Source organism: Rhinatrema bivittatum, chromosome 2 (assembly GCF_901001135.1).
Source record: "Rhinatrema bivittatum chromosome 2, aRhiBiv1.1, whole genome shotgun sequence".
NCBI classification, from domain to species: domain Eukaryota; kingdom Metazoa; phylum Chordata; class Amphibia; order Gymnophiona; family Rhinatrematidae; genus Rhinatrema; species Rhinatrema bivittatum.
Genome location: NC_042616.1, coordinates 45033528 through 45050734, shown reverse-complemented (window position 1 = coordinate 45050734; position 17207 = coordinate 45033528). Strand labels below are relative to the sequence as shown.

The 17207-nt window shown below is 43.7% G+C and overlaps 1 protein-coding gene across 4 annotated transcripts in view; it reads right to left on the bottom strand.

Annotated features, from left to right (window-relative positions):
* Window positions 1–17207, bottom strand: part of LOC115085947 (oocyte zinc finger protein XlCOF6-like) — a 1095473-nt gene that overhangs the window by 145681 nt on the left and 932585 nt on the right. For 3 of the 4 annotated variants that reach the window (XM_029592507.1, XM_029592502.1, XM_029592505.1), the window contains 2 exons: window positions 3629–3748; window positions 120–2864 (listed from right to left, as the gene is read on the bottom strand). The exons of the other annotated variant lie outside the window; for it this stretch is intronic. In XM_029592507.1, the coding sequence (XP_029448367.1) occupies window positions 1009–2864; window positions 3629–3748 (1976 nt within the window). In that variant the 3' untranslated portion in view covers window positions 120–1008. Of the gene's footprint in view, window positions 1–119; window positions 2865–3628; window positions 3749–17207 lie in introns of those variants that run through there. 4 annotated transcript variants of the gene reach the window in all.

The window sequence follows — 17207 nt, the reverse complement described above, 5'->3', positions numbered from 1 at the left end:
ATCCCAAGTTTATTTTCCTTGTTTTTTGTAACTTTCCCTCTCCCTTTTTCTGATTCACTGTATTTAAAGTTCAAGGTTCTTATTGAAAATATTGTTTTTTATGTTACGTTATGCTTTACACTCCTTGTTATTTGTAAACCGGGTTGATGTGATGCCTATCATGAAACTCGGTATAACAAAAACAATAAATAAAATAAATAAATAAATTATTTTGTAAATGCATAAAGAAAAAAAGAAACATTGCATTCCCTTGTTAATAAAGCTTTTCTCATATTCAGAACATGAAAATGGTCTCTTTCTGTGGATTCTCTGGTGTCCTGAGAGTTGGATTGTCTATTTGAAACTTTTTCTACATCAAGTACAAATAAATACTTTAATTTCTGTGTGGATTCTCTGGTGTTATTGAGGTTTGACTTGTGATGGAAGTTACTACCACACTCAGTACATGCAAAAGCTTTTTACGAGCATGGACTCTTTGGTGACTTGTCAGGTGTGTCTTATGATGGAATCTTTAACCATACTCAGTACATGTAAATGGTTTCCCAAAGGGCAATCTCTCCAGTTGGATTTGTTTTGTGCAGACCTTGACAGGAATGATCATCATTTGTAAGCCATGGCATGTTGGGGATGAGCTAAATTTCTCAAAATTTACTATTCATTCCCTTATTAGTACATGCATTATACCAGAGAGAGCCTCCTTCTGGAATTCATAAGGTGTAATCTTAACAGGTATCAAGATGAACTTGAAAATTCTTAATCAGATTAGTGGCACCCAATATAATTGGGACTACAACTGTATCTTTCTGCCACATGTTCTTGGTCTCTGATTGCATCTCTTGATAAATAAATATCTCACCCTTCTTCATACAATCCACAGAATAATCTCTGGGTGCTGATACTTTTATCAACAATGCCATTCTTGTGTTCTTCTCCTTCACCACAATCTCTGGTTTTCATGCATTGATCTTCCCATCTGTGATCACACAGTCTTCCTTCTCCACTACTGTATTAGAATTTTGCTCCCAGTGATTCTCTCTTATCAGTGTGGACTCTCTGGTGATTTGTCAGGCTTATCTTATGATGGAACCTTTTACCACACTCAGTACATGTAAATGGTTTCTCACCAGTGTGGCCTCTCTGGTGCCTGGTCAGATTTATCTTCTGATTAAAGCTTTTACCACACTCAGTACATGTAAAGGGTTTCTCGCCAGTGTGGACTCTCTGGTGGCTGATCAGATTTATCTTCTGATTAAAGCTTTTACCACACTCAGAACATGTAAATGGTTTCTCAACCGTGTGGACTCTCTGGTGGGCCGTCAGGCTTGCCTTATGACGGAACCTTTTACCACACTCAGTACATGTAAATGGTTTCTCACCAGTGTGGGTTCTCTGGTGGCTGGTCAGGATTGTCTTCTGATTAAAGCTTTTACCACAATCAGTACATGTAAATGGTTTCTCACCAGTGTGGACTCTCTGGTGCCTGGTCAGGCTTTTCTTCTCGCGGAACCTTTTACCACACTCAGTACATGTAAATGATTTCTCACCAGTGTGGACTCTCTGGTGACTGATCAGATTTCTCTTCTCATTAAAGCTTTTACCACACTCAGAACATGTAAATGGTTTCTCACCAGTGTGGACTCTCTGGTGGCTGGTCAGGCTTATCTTATGACGGAACCTTTTACCACACTCAGTACATGTAAATGGTTTCTCACCAGTGTGGGTTCTCTGGTGGCTGGTCAGGATTGTCTTCTGATTAAAGCTTTTACCACAGTCAGCACATGTAAATGGTTTCTCACCAGCGTGGCCTCTCTGGTGGCTGATCAGATTTTTCTTCTGATTAAAGCTTTTACCACACTCAGTACATGTAAAGGGTTTCTCGCCAGTGTGGACTCTCTGGTGGCTGATCAGATTTATCTTCTGCTTAAAGCTTTTACCACACTCAGAACATGTAAATGGTTTCTCAACCGTGTGGACTCTCTGGTGGGCCATCAGGCTTGCCTTCTGACGGAACCTTTTACCACACTCAGTACATGTAAATGGTTTCTCACCAGTGTGTGTTCTCTGGTGGCTGTTCAGGATTGTCTTCTGATTAAAGCTTTTACCACACTCAGTACATGTAAATGGTTTCTCACCAGTGTGGACTCTCTGGTGCCTGGGCAGGCTTTTCTTCTCGCGGAACCTTTTACCACACTCAGAACATGTAAATGGTTTCTCACCAGTGGGGGTTCTCTGCTGGCTGGTCAGGCTTGGCTTCTGATTAAAGCTTTTACAACACTCACCACAGGTAAATGGTTTCTCAACAGTATGTTCTGGCAGGGGGCGTATCAGGCTTTGCTTAAGATGGAATCTTTTACCACACTCAATGCATGTAAATGATTTCTCAGCAGTATGGTGTCTCTCATAGCTTGTTCGAGTTTTCTTCTGGCAGAAGATTTTACCAACCTCAATACATGTAAATGGTTTCTCACCCCTGTGGACACTCTCGTGTCTTGTAAGGGTAATCTGGCGATGGAAGCTTTTACCACACTCAGCACAGATAAATGATTCTTCCGTGTGCGATCTCTGAGATTTCAGAAAAGCATCATACAAGCCTTTTTGTTCTATTATCTCATTTCTCTGCTCTGCACCTGTGTGTGTGACATTACTGGCACTTTGCTCACACACATAATTCTCAGCTGAGGGTCCTGGTGGATTTCTTTGCTTCTTCTCTGAGATGCACTGATTCCTGCAATTTCTTTCCAAAGCAGACCATGAGGAAGTATCTTCTCTAGTTATTCCTGATAATATCAACACATTTCCTTCTGGATTCTGAGTGGCTTTCGACTCTTGTCCCTTTTTATTTTTAATTCCAGGATCTTCATTTTCTAGATTAAAAGTAAACAGAGAGTATTAGTCTGTTTGTTAGAGACACAGACTAAGAGACTCCAGAGAAGTCAGAGTCTCTTTGTGCCTGGAAGTTAATTCAGTACGGAGCAAAGCAGGGGTGGGCATACTTTTGGGCTTGAGGGTCAAATAAGGACAGGTTTTTGTGTGGAGATAAATAATGAGCTGGGCAGAGGGGGCCCTTTACTGTCTGAGAGGGGTGGGGGAGAACTGATGTCCACTGGAAGCCCAATTATGACATCATCACTTCTGGGCTGCTGATGTAATGCACCCACTGCTGTAGGCCAAGATGCATCTCATCACCTCAGGTCAGATATGGGCAATAGCTCACTTTCCTCTAGAATAAAGGATTTTCAGTTAATGATGAAGAGACTGCCCCATGGGGGTCCCCAGACTTCAGCACTGACTCTCTGATCATGCAACAGTAAACAGGAAAGGCTGATAAAGCACATCTTATTCCTGAGGGAAAAGTAGCATGTAGAGCTCTATTATAATACAACAAAGCTCCATAAATTATGGACTGGTCAGCAGAGATGGTCCCCATCTTTCTTTTCTAACAGACCACACTATGATTCTCAGATGATATTTGGTCTTTGGGTAATTGGGTTTCAAAAAGACTATTCTATGTGACTGATGCCTGAAACAAAAACCCTGCAAGTGATTAAAGCAATCTCAGAGTTGCTGGTGAAGGGGTCTCTGCAGATCCCAGCAGTTTTACCCCAGTCCCTCTTATTACTGCACTCACCGGAGCAGCTGCTTTTCCCAGTTTCTTTTTCCTCTGATCCTGGCTCATCCCTGATGTACGGCTCTTCCCTTTGTTCAATGTGGGAAATGATATCAGGTGTGGCAGTCTGAGATCCTGATCCTGGGGTAAGAACACAGCATTAGGTTTTACATAATCCCTCTGGCTTTTATTTTTCCAAAGTAAGCAATATAAAACACTTCCAGCATGCAGATATTGATTATCTTCAAGGAAAATAAATATTCAGATCCTCACTTAGCGGCAAGTTCAGAGTCCTGATACATCTCCAAAAAGACGTGTTAACCTTCCTTCCTCATCTTTGTTTTCTCACCCCACTATGAAGATTGTAATATATTATCCATCTTAGCTCAATACCTGTGAGCTTCATTATGTGGAAGTCACCATGCCCCATGCATAGAGATTAGAACAATTTAGAAAGCGTATAATTGAACATAAAAGTAACATTAAAAGGAAAATTGAATCAACTTTAATCTGTCCCTGGACCCGAGCAAGGACACTTCCACAGGGCATAGCTCGGATCCTAAGCTGGCTCGAAGGGCGCTTAAGGGGTTAATAGCAGACATGGGCCTTTTGGATATTTGGCGAACTCGGTTTCCAAAATCTAGAAACTACACGTTTTACTCCACCCCACATAATAGTTATTCCCGGATTGATATGTTTTTTGGCAGTAGAAGCCTGTTACCTCGGGTGACAGAAGTCGATATAGAAGCCATTGTGTGGTCGGATCATGCCCCCATTTGGTTTTCATTACAGTTTAACGAATATGATCGAGGGGTACACTATTGGAAATTAAATGACTCTCTTCTTAATGACCCGGGTTTTGTTACCTCTATGGAACAAGAAATTCAGGATTATTTAATATTTAATGATGATGGTGAGGTGAATGCTGGCACGCTTTGGGACTGTTTAAAAGTGGTCTTACGGGGGAAATTTATAGCTCGAGCATCTTATATTAAACGTCAACGAAATGCAGAACGCGAGCGCTTAGTGCGTCGGTTGGCGGAGCTAGCGAACATTCACAAACGTGATCCAAGGAGAAGGGGTGTTCTTGCGTCCCTTGAGGCTGTACGCACACAAATAGCGTCCCTTGATGCTGCTGCTATAGCGTTTCAGCTTGAACGGACACAACAAAAATATTTTGAAGGGGGTTAACAGGGCGGGGAAACTGTTGGCTCAGAAATTGAAACGAAGACAGGACCAGGCGACCGTTGTTAAAATTAAAAGTCAGGAGGGCGCTATGTTATCTACCGGCAAGGAGATTAGGCAGCGCTTTCAGCAATTTTATTCTGAATTATATGCTGCCAATGGGCAGATCACACAGAACGCCATAGAGGAGTATTTGAGGCATGCAGACCTGATCGCCCTAGAACCCGCGCAGCAGGTCATCCTAGAGAAGGATATTTCTGAACTTGAAATTCAAAAAGTTATTCAAAATCTCAAACCTGGAAAGTCACCTGGCCTGGATGGGTTTACGGGGAGATTCTATAAACAATTTGCCCCACAGCTTGCCCCTCTCTTAGCTAAATTGTTTAAGTCCCTGAGGGAAGGGCAATCACTTTCCCCGTCGGCTAATATGGCAGGCATTACGATCCTGGCTAAACCTGGCAGAGACCCTACGGTGTGCGGGTCATATAGACCGATATCTCTTATCAATATTGATTTGAAGATCCTGGCTAAGATATTAGCCAATCAGCTCAATGGGTTTCTGTCCCAGATTATTCATCCGGATCAGGCTGGATTCATTCCAGGTAGGCAGGCCAGTGATAATGTGCATAAAATATTAGATATGATGTGGTGGGTCAAACAACGTCGGATACCAGTGGTGGCTCTCTCGGTTGATGCCGAGAAAGCCTTTGATATAGTTCATTGGCCCTATTTATTTACCTTATTGCAACGCATGAATTTTGGACCAAATTTTTTACAGTGGCTTCACCGACTTTACCAGAATCCCTTGGCATGTGTCAAGGTTAATGGGGGGTATTCCTCTACCTTTCCGGTTCACAGAGGTACCAGGCAGGGGTGTCCCCTTTCCCCACTGCTGTTTGCTATTTTTTTAGAGCCTTTGGCCAATAAAATTCGGGAAAATCCGGGAATTTCTGGGGTAAAGGTGGGTGATTTCTCCTCCAAGATATCACTCTTCGCGGATGATATTATGATCTTGGTCACCAACCCGGAGCAGTCACTTCCCCTAGTTTCCCAAACTCTTCAGGCTTTTGGCCAGGTTTCGGGATTTCGCATCAACTGGGACAAATCGGAGTTGCTTAATGTCAATGTAACAGAAGACATGGAGCAGTCCTTGCGGGGAAAATTTAGATTTCGATGGGCCCCCACTAGCATTAAATATTTAGGAGTACATATTAGCGCAACGCAGGATATGATTAAGCTCAATTATGATAAATTATGGGCCCAGATCACTAAGGATTTGGAGGAATGGAATCGATACAGGATTTCTTGGTTTGGCCGCATAGCAGCCGTGAAAATGATGATTTTGCCCAAATTTTTGTATTTGTTCCAAACGCTTCCTTTAGCCATACCTAAGCACAACCTTATCATGTGGCAGAAACGCCTGTTATTTTATATTTGGGGGGGCCGCAGACCCAGAGTGGCTCGTAAGATTCTCTATAGAAATAAATCTCAGGGCGGCTTGGGTATCCCCAATTTAGAAAGATATTACCTAGCAGCTAGATTCAAGACGCTGGTTGATTGGCATAGGAGCTTTCTGCAGAAACCTTGGCTAGTGTTTAGCCAGCAATTAATGGCTTCCGTACCATTGTGTAGTCTTCTTTGGCAGCCTAAGAAGACCTGGGTGCTACAGCCTTTGAATATTTTGCCGCCATCCATGGTACTTTCCCTACAGCTATGGGAAACAAAAAAATCCTGGCTGGTGGGCAATCAGGAATTTCATCATAGTACATATTTGTATGCTAACTCTCTCTTTACCCCCGGTTTCGAAAGTCAGGCCTTCCAAGGGTGGGCCACAAAGGGCATTCAATATTGGGGGCAGTTGTGGGGAGCGCAGAATTTGTTAAGCTTCCGGGCCTTACAACAACAATATGATTTGGCGGCCTCTGATGTTTACTTATATCTGCAGCTCCGTCATTTTGCTCAGTCTCATCATTTACAGGGGCACTTAGGGCAGGGGAAATCTGATTTTGAACGTTTATGTTTGAATACACATCAAACGACTAAATTATTATCGAATGTATATGCTTTTTTGGGGAGGGAAACCTTCCAGAAACCCACATATGTGATAGCCTGGGAAGCTGACTTACATCGCACCTTCGAGCAGGGGGTCTGGGAGAAGCTTTTTTCTCAAATGGGTAAAGGTTTAATAGCCTCACATATTATTGAAAACGCCTGGAAGATGGTGTTGCGATGGTATTATTCTCCTGAGAAGCTACACCGCATGTATCCTTCATGTTCTACACAATGTTGGAGGGGATGTTCGGCCACTGGTAGTTTTTTTCATATGTGGTGGGAATGCGCAGTATTGCAACCATTGTGGTCACAATTGGCACTCTGGATGACTCAGATTTACAGGGTTCCTATTTGCATTTTACCACACCAGGCTCTGCTGGGATTTCCTTTGAGTCTGGGGAAGGATCATCCTGATACCATGGCTAATTATATATTTTCGGCGTCTAGAATAGAAATAGATAGACAATGGAAATCGTCTCAGGTCCCTACGCTGGGGGAGATTCAAAGCAAAGTGGAACACATATATAGACTTGCAGAAATTACAGCACATCTTCGACATACAGTGGGAAGATTCAGAAATGTTTGGCATAAATACTATGAGTGGAGGAAACGGTTGGATAGTGCTGTCTTGGTTTAAAAGAGGTCCGGCGAGTTGTTAGGAGCATGGGATATTTGTTCATTTATATTTTCACTCACTTCTTAGGAAATCTTGCATTTAGCGTTCCTTGCTCTGGTCAGGACACCTTAGGATCTATTTACTAGCGAGTATACCTTGCTTATATCTTATCACTTATATACAAATGGCTGTTGGGGGGAGGGTGGGGGGAGTGGGGAGGGATTAGGGTTCTCAATCTGGTACTGCATATTACGGTTTGTTGGTAATGATATATCATAAAACACAGTACTCTCAATTGATATCTGATGTTTTATTGCTTTGTATATTCAGGTGTTATCTGATGTCAGTTACAAGCCATTGTTACGTCAACATGTTATTTTTTGTATTGATGCAAATTTGAGCAATAAAATCTTTAAAACCCCAAAAAAAAAAAAGGAAAATTGAATCCAAACCGCTTGTTCAACATGCTATCCAAATTAACCACAACTTTAGTGATTTCAAATTTTGTGTGATTCAAAAAGTGATTCCGAATTGGCGTGGCGGAGAATTGGATAAATGCTATTACAACTAGAGCAAAAGTATATTTTTTAATTTAAAACCATGAAACCTATGGACTCAATTTAGAAATTGATTATTCTGTTTTTTTTATAATTTTCATTATTTTAACTCGTCTGTATAAATAATTCCTTGTTTATGTGCTCTGTCTTTTATCAATGTTTTTACCTGTCTATTTGTGATTACTTCCATTTATATTCTACACAAATGTACAAATTACTATTTTCTACCACATTTAATTTTTTCATCTTTTAAAAAAAAAAAATTACCATTTTTAATGTTTCACTATTTTTTAAATTTTGTCTTATCTGTTACATAATGAGATATTTGGTTACATTACTATTGTATTTTAATTACCACATGTGGTGGGCTTTGATACAATTTTTGATTCAAGGTCACAATGCAATTTTGAAATGGATTAATAGTATGCATATAGAATTTTATCTTGTTCTATATATCTAGATGGTGAGTGGTACGTGGTACAGTTTTTTTACATGTAAGCATAAGAGTGTTATTAGTCTCAGTTTACAATAGTATGGTTAAATAAGTGTTTTTAATTTATCTGATATTAATTTTGTCTTAGTTCAAATAAGACAAGTGTTTTTCAATATTTTTTTCAACATTTTTTTCTCAACTCATGTTTTTTATGTGATATTATTTTGTCACTCTGCCTTGATATAATCGACTTTGGCGCGTTTTTCACATAAATTAGTATTTATCGAATGACCCGTATGTACCTGACCAGAGACCCCCTATTACTTATATAATTCTTTTAATTTAGTTATTATTTGATTGTAATGATACAAAAAAATTTTTTTGTCACATTTGTTTTTGTTCCGAATGCATTTTTAAGTAAGAATTTTATTTTTATAGCAAAATACTTATGGAAATCCACTATATTGTTCGCCCCCTAATTTTAAGGAGTGCACAATATGGGGTAGATTTTAAAAAAATTGCGTGATTGCGTACTTTTGTTTGCGCACCAGGCGGAAACAAAAGTACGCTGGATTTTATAAGATACGCGCATAGCCTCGCGTATCTTATAAAATCCTGGATCGGCGCGTGCAAGGCTGCCGATTTTGGGCAGCCTGCCTCAGTTCCCTCCGAGGCCGCTCCGAAATCGGAGCGGCCTCGGAGGGAACTTTCTTTCGCCCTCCCATCACCTTCCCCTCCCTTCCCCTACCTAACCCACCCCCCCCCCGGTCCTATCTAAACCCCCCCCTACCTTTATCCATGGATTTACGCCTCCCGGAGGCAGACGTAAATCCGCGCACGCCAGCGGACTGATGGCGCGCCAAGACCCAACCCGGGGGCTGTTCCGGAGGGCGTGGCCACGCCCCCGGGCCGGCGGCCCGCCCCCCAAACGCCGCATCACGCCCCCCAAATGCCGCGTCATTCGGTAACACCCCCCGACACGCCCCTTTCAGGAAGCCCTGGGACTTACGCGCTTCCCGGGGCTCTGCGCGCGCCGGCAGCCTATGCAAAATAGGCGTGCCGGCACGCGAGGGCCCTGCTCACGTAAATCCGGGCGGATTTATGCGCGCGGGCCTTTTAAAATCCGCCCCTATATTTACAAAGTATGAAATATAATCATAGTAAGATTATGATCGTTTTTAAAAATTATTTTTTGTGAATACATTTTTTTTTATACTCGCAATGCTATAGTCTGTCTTAACCAATATTTTTTAGTTCACTGATACATTAACAATAGTTTTTCATTTATAAATATCAATTTAGCTTCCTCAGATACATTTATTATATCCTTTGGTCCCAGCACATACGGGCATTTTGAAGCCACTCCCATCTTATAAGATGGGCAACTTCTTTTGGCGTGGTTTTTGTTCTATTTAAAAGTGGTATCGGCGGAGACCGGTGACGTCACCTGCTAAGATGGCCGCTTAAGACCTCGGCTCCCCTCTCCTCCACCGGTTATCTACCCCCATCGGCGCTTAGCTGGATCGGCGAACTCTGAATTTGGGTGTCTCGGGGTCCCTGCACATCACTCATGGCCACTCCACGGAAAAAGCCCGATTTAAATCGCTTCTCCTTTGCGGCGGCGAGCACAGTGGCAGCACTCGAGGAAGGAGGCAAGATGGCGACGATTCCGGAGCCTGAGGGGGAGGCGGAGCCGGCGATCGCACCCGCGGATGCGGAGATCCCCAACCGGAGCGAATTTCGAGCCTGGTTTCAAGAACTGCGGGGGGACATGGCCCGCTTCCGTCAGGAGCTTGGAGATATGCTAGAGAGCACAAAAAAAGATGTCCGTGACCTGGAAAGGAGAGCGGACGAGAATGAGCAGGGCCTGCAGGACACGCAGGCAGAGCTGGACTCGGTCCGGGAGGAGCTGGGACAGCTTCGGGACGCTCACGAGGAGCTCCATTCACATGTCGAAGATCTGGAAAATAGAACCAGGCGAGTAAATCTCAGATTCCGTGGGGTGCCAGAAGGGGACGCCTTTAAAGATTGCACACAAGTGGTGCAGGACATTTGTGCCTATTTGTTGGATCCGGAGGGTATCAAGGAGAAGCCGCGGGAAGTGGTGCTAGAGAGAGCACATAGAGCTTTTGGTAACCCGAGGAACAAGCAGACGAGGGACATAATAGCCTGCTTTCATAGCTATCTTGTTAAGGAAGCGGTAGCACGAGCAGCGTGAGCCCTGGGTTCTATAATTTGGAAAGACTGTAAAATTGAGGTGTTCCAAGACCTGGCAATTTCCACTATCCGGAAAAGGCGTGAATTTAAGGATGTCATCAACATACTTCGCGCCCAGAATATCAAGTACAGATGGCTTTTCCCATTTGGTCTACTCTTTTCGATAAACGGCGTACAGTCCCGCGTACAGCGAGTGATGGAAGCGGAAGACTTACTGCGGGCCGCCGGATTACCAGCCGTGGGTTCCGAGGGGCCCTCTGCATCTTCTGCAGGGAGTAATAGCGGAAAAAATGATCGCCCACGTTGGAAGAGAGTGGACAATGGGGGAAGAAGATTACGCCGCAGATCCGCGGGCACCTCGGGACTCGAGGAACCAGGATGAGCTAGTCTGGACTGTGACATGGCGGCCTGGTGAGCTGGCGGTAACTGCCAGGGTATGGAGGACATAGACTGAGTTTGAGTTCTGCCGATATTACTGGTCCTGTGGTATGCCGTGGATTAACAGGGGGTCTGTTCAAATCACAAGGGACCATGATTTAGCACCCACGATTATCACAGGGGGTTAACTGTTCATGATGTTATAATTGCTTTTGTGTTTATTGCTATGGAGGAGAGGGGACCATGTTCAGGTCCTGCGGTGACGTTAGGTCTCTACTGGAGGGGATACACTCTGCACAGAGTGGTTGGAAGTGGGGAAGGGGGGGAGGGTTGGGGGGAAGGGGGGGGAGGGGGGAACATGGGGAGGAGTAATTGCGGGAGTAGACTAACTCCACTGGGCGAGAGGCGAATAGTTCTGAGGGGAAATACTGGAGGGCCAAGTCTCGGCGGCTATACAGTGACTTTATTGTGGCTTTGGCTGCCCTTTAACACAGCACCATGAAGCCTTTAAAAATACTTTCCATTAATGTTAAGGGTCTGAACACGTACCACAAACGGCAAATGTTTACCCGTGATATGGCCCACCACAAGGCGGATATTATTTTCTGCCAGGAAACCCACATTAGAAAACGCTACGAGCGTTTGTTGGTTTCTAAAGGTTATCCACAAGTTTTTCATGCCGCAGCTACTGTTCATAATAAATACACAGGGGTTGGGATATTGTTTGCTAATATGGTAGTGGCGGATGTTTTTTCTGAGATCCGGGATGTGGAGGGTCGTTATATCTTAGTAAAAGCAACTATTAATGAGGAAAAGTATACTTTCCTGAATGTATATGCCCCCAATGTAGATCAAGTTGCGTTTTATACGAAATTATCGGCTGTCATTAGCGACTGGGCTGAGGGGCGCCTCATTGTGGGGGGAGATTTTAATCTCACGAGATACCCTTATCTGGATAACTCCCATAGTGGGGGAGTGGGGGGAAAACTTGCACGGAAAACCCTTAAACATCTTGTGGGAGATCGTGGTCTCCTGGATATTTGGAGATTGCGCAATCCCACATCCAGGAACTATACATTTTTTTCCCACCCCCATCAATCCTATTCCAGGATTGATTACTTTCTGATAGATAAGGATTTAGTGGGGAAGGTCCTGGAAGCGGAGGTGGGCACTATAACCTGGTCCGACCATGCCCCAGTATGGCTCACTCTACAGACCAAAGACTCCCGGGCTGGCACTAAATTTTGGAGACTGAACGATAGATTGCTTGAAGATAAGGGGTTTGTGGCTCAGCTCAAGCAGCACATTAGCGATTATTTGGATATTAATGGGAATGGTGAAGTGTCACCAGGGACTGTCTGGGATAGTTTAAAGGCCTATGTGAGGGGTTTGTGTATAGCCCGAGCGGCGTATGTCAAGAAGGAGAGGGATCGGGAGAGAATCTCTCTATTGGAGAGAGTGGCTAGTTTAGAATTGAGGCATAAGCGTACTCTCGACCCTGGTCTACTACAACCCCTCTTGGCCGCTCGGCAGGCGCTACAAGTTTTAGACGGGGATCAGATAGCGTACCAACTACAGCTGCTGAAACAGCACCATTTTGAATGGGGTAATAGGGCTGGAAGACAGCTTGCCCGTAAATTAAAAGAAAAGACAGCGCAATCCCAAATTACTAAGCTTAAGGGAGACCAGGACCAGGGGCAATATGTGTATTCTCAGCATGAAATTGGGCAATGTTTTAATCAATTTTACCGAAAACTATACGACTCGGAGCCTCTCTGCACGGATGAGGAGATAGACCAATCGTTACAAGCTGTTGATCTACCGGTATTATCTCCAGAGCAGTGTAGTGCGCTCAATGAGGAATTGAGGGAAGGGGAGATATCTCTTATTATTAAGGGCCTCAAATTGGGGAAGGCTCCTGGTCTGGACGGGTTCTCCGGAAAGTTTTATAAAGTTTTTAGTGCAGAATTGTTACCCCCGCTAGTGGCTATGTATAATGATCTTAGGGGGGGAGGAATAATATCCAAGGAATCCAATACCGCAGGAATCACGGTGCTGGCCAAGCCCGGAAGAGACCACACCCTCTGCGGGTCATACAGGCCCATATCCCTGATAAACATTGACCTGAAAATTTTGGCGAGGGCACTGGCACTTCGCCTCGGTAGAGTAGCTCCTAGGTTGGTGGATGGGGACCAGTCGGGATTTATTCCTGGCCGGCTCGCCTCGGACAATGTTCGTAGGGTAGTGGAACTGATGTGGTGGGCACAGACTAAGGAAATCCCGTCGGTGCTTTTGACGGTGGATGCTGAAAAAGCGTTCGACCGGGTGCATTGGCCGTATTTATTTAAGGTTATGGGTATAGGGGAATTTTTTATTAATTGGGTTAGAAAACTTTACAGTGGTCCGCATGCTCGAATCAAAATCAATGGGGCATACTCAGACCCTTTTGCAGTTAAGAGGGGCACGCGCCAGGGTTGTCCACTGTCACCCTTGTTGTTTGCCCTCTCGTTAGAACCACTGGCCGAGAAAGTACGGCGTCATGCGGGCATCCACGGCATATCGGTTCAGGATTTAGATTTCAAGATCTCGCTCTTTGCAGACGATCTGTTATTTACTCTTAGCAAGCCAGAGCTCTCCTTACCAGCCTTATTAGAGGAGATTCGGGAGTTTGGGCGACTGTCAGGCTTCAAGATCAATGCTGACAAGTCTGAGCTGCTTAATGTTTCCATGACAGAGGCTCAATATGCGTCCGTGGGGAAAGCACTGCCTTTTCGCCAAGCTAAGGACTCTATAAAATACCTGGGGGTTAAACTGGGGGCCCATCTGGAGTCTCTATATACACTCAATTATGATTCCTTGTGGTCTCAGATACAACAAGACTTGGACAGGTGGGACAGGACTGATCTATCTTGGCTCGGCAGGATAGCGGCCATTAAGATGAATATCCTACCCCGGCTTTGCTATGTCTTTCAGACGTTGCCGGTGGCGGTGCCGGATGGGGCTATTAGGATCTGGCAGAGAAAATTGTTCCGCTTTATATGGAAGCATAAACCGCCTAGGGTCTCTAGGACCATTTTATATAGGGATCAAACGAGGGGAGGTCTTAATGTCCCTAATATTGGTTGGTACTATACTGCCGTCCTACTGGGTGTGATCGTCAGTTGGCACGCGACGGGCGCACTTAAATCCTGGATTACAATCGAGCAGGCAGCGTCCGGTGACTTTCCCTTGGCCACCAGGGTGTGGAGTAAGGATGTCGGGAGAGTCAATGTCTCTTCTCTGATGCCATTCACCCAGGCGGTGCTGCGACGTTGGGCAGTTTGGAGGCCTAGGGTGGCGGGGTCCAAGAGGATTTACCACTTAACCTCCTTTTTGTGTAACACTGGGTTTCCACCGGGATTGGAAAAAGCTTTCTCAGATAGATGGACATGCATGGGGCTAACGAAGGCTGGACAAATGTTCCAGGGGCCAGCTGAGTTGGGTTTGGCGGAGATCCAGGAAAAGTACGGGGGAACACGAAGGGATTGGTACGCATACATGCAAGTCATTCACTTTCTAAGATCGGAGGGGGCGTCAGGGGAGCTTTCCAGAGGTAAATCCCTATTTGAATCCTTTTGTGATCAGCGCAGCCCTTTATCTAAACCGATATCTAGGATCTACTTACTTCTTAACAGTGCGGATAAAACCAAACGGTCCTATCAATTACAGTGGGAATCTGATTTGGGTCAACCATTAGAGGACCACGAGTGGGACCGATGTCATATGCTAATGGGTAGGAGCTCCATATCCGCAAACCTCAAAGAAAACGGATATAAATTAATGTATCGATGGTATATGTCCCCGGACAAATTGCACCGTATGAACCCCCGAGTCAGTGGTACTTGCTGGAGATTATGCGGCGGTAAGGGAACCTTCTATCACATGTGGTGGGGGTGTCCCAAGATACAAGCTTTTTGGGATATAATTACGGGGTTTGCAACCCAAGTTCTGGGAGTTTCGATACGACTGGATCCCAAGGGGTGTCTTCTAAGCTTGGTGAACGGGGATCTCAGTGACAAGCATATCACGCTGCTAATACAGATATATATCGCTGCTAGAAGTGAAATTGCGTTCCGATGGAAATTGTCGCAGGTCCAGTCACGATTGGGAAGGATCTATCAGATGGGTTACTTAACCGCACTTCGGCATGATAGGGTGGTTAAATTTCGGGATGTGTGGGCACCTTACTTGACATGGCTACAACAGTAGGCTGGTTGTTGGCTCTACTCGTCTATGGAGATTACATAAGGGAAATGTGGGGAGGGGGGTGAGGGGGATGGGAATTAGAGGGAGGGGAGCGGGATAGGGGGGGAAAAATCATTGAGAGGCTACTGTCTGCGACTGGGTATGATAATGTAATCCGGTTTCAAAACTGAGACGAGACATTGGTTGTTTATGGTTGTTTTATTGATCACAAATTCAGTTTGTACTTTTACATGTTACTACTCTGGATATCATGTTCTTCTGTCTGATGTGCCTTTCATGCATAAATAAAAACTTGCAAAAAAAAAAAAGTGGTATCGGCGCGATAGCGTTTTAAATGTGCCTGCTGTACTCGATCGGAGACCATACGTACCCTTACTTCATTTAGCAGTAAGTATTCTGAATGGTTATACTGTTTTTCTGTAAGTTTCCATACTAAATATTTTTTAGCGCACATGTTATTTGGCTCAATTTGATAGCGGTTTGTTTACATGTTTGCATTTGGTATTTGTCTACACATACCTTAGTTTAAATTACAGTAGCTTATTCCGAATTTAGCATATTATATATTTTATTGCCAGCCTAATAAGAACGGCCGTTGTCGGCTTTCTAAAATAGTAGTGCTACATGTCGGCATTTTTCGCATATTGAAATTGCTTAGTCAGTGTGTCAATTTCAAGATATTTTTCACTAGGTTCTTCAGTAAGTGTTTACATATATTACCTGGCTACTCTGAATACAAATGCTATGTGAATACTACTGAGTCTTTAAAAGTGCGTCGGTTCATTTTTATTTTGCAATTCCCTACATTACAGCACCGGTATAGTCACTATGACTGAAACACCTGTTCTATTTAAAAAAGTGGCATGACAAGTCGGCATTTTTTTGTCTATTGAAACTGTAGAGTCAGTGTTACACTTTATAGGCAATTTTTACTTGTTTCTCAGTAACTGTTTACACTCATATTACCCAGCCACTCGGATTATATATGCTATGTGTATACTACTGAGTCTTTAGAAGAGAGTCAGTTCATTAATGTCTTCCACATCACAGCACCAGCATTAGTACAATCATAATGACTAAAGGATTTTATTCTTTATTTTTCATTCTTTATTAATCTGGTTAGCTTTAGTTTTTCAATCCGTCTCCATAAATCTGGTTTACCGTATGTTTGCAGTTTCCGAGTTGGTTTGTTTTTAAATTCCTGTTTAATTATTTGTTTGTTTATTGGTACAGAACTCCAGACTAACAGATATTTGGTGCGATTATCCAAGAATATTTTTTGAAATATAAATAGAGCACACTAATATATACAGGTAAAAATGTTGATATGACACTGCATTTTTCAATATTTTAATTTTTTAAGCTGCTCTTTTATGTGTGATTTATGTATTTACTGTTTCTTGTGGTACCTTTTATATCAGAAATTTTATTTAATTTATATAATTTTTTATATTTTATTTCGTGTCACATATTTATTATTTTTAGCCCCTGAGGCAGCCCTAAGCAGGGCGAAACTCAGCCTGAGTCGGGCGGTTGAATGAAGTGATGTCTCCATCCAAATACTCTGTCCTTGAAAATAGTGTTCCTTGGACTACTTTGGCATCTAACCCACTTTCCTCCTCTGGTCTAATACCACCATGGAGGACAAACAGGCGATCTGACCTACGCAAAGGCCCAGTGACCTCCAGATACCTGACAGTATGCCTCTTGACATCCAAGGGCTGCAACAGATAAGACTCTTTTACATCTCTCTCCCTGTCCAGAAATGGCAGGGAGATGCACTGGTTCAAGAATGCAGAGACCACTTTTGATAAAAAAAGAAACGGCTCCTGGCAAGACAAGGCCTGCACCTCTATATGCAGAACAATTTGCCACAAGGAACACTATTTTCAAGGACAGAGTATGTAGCGGTCGAAA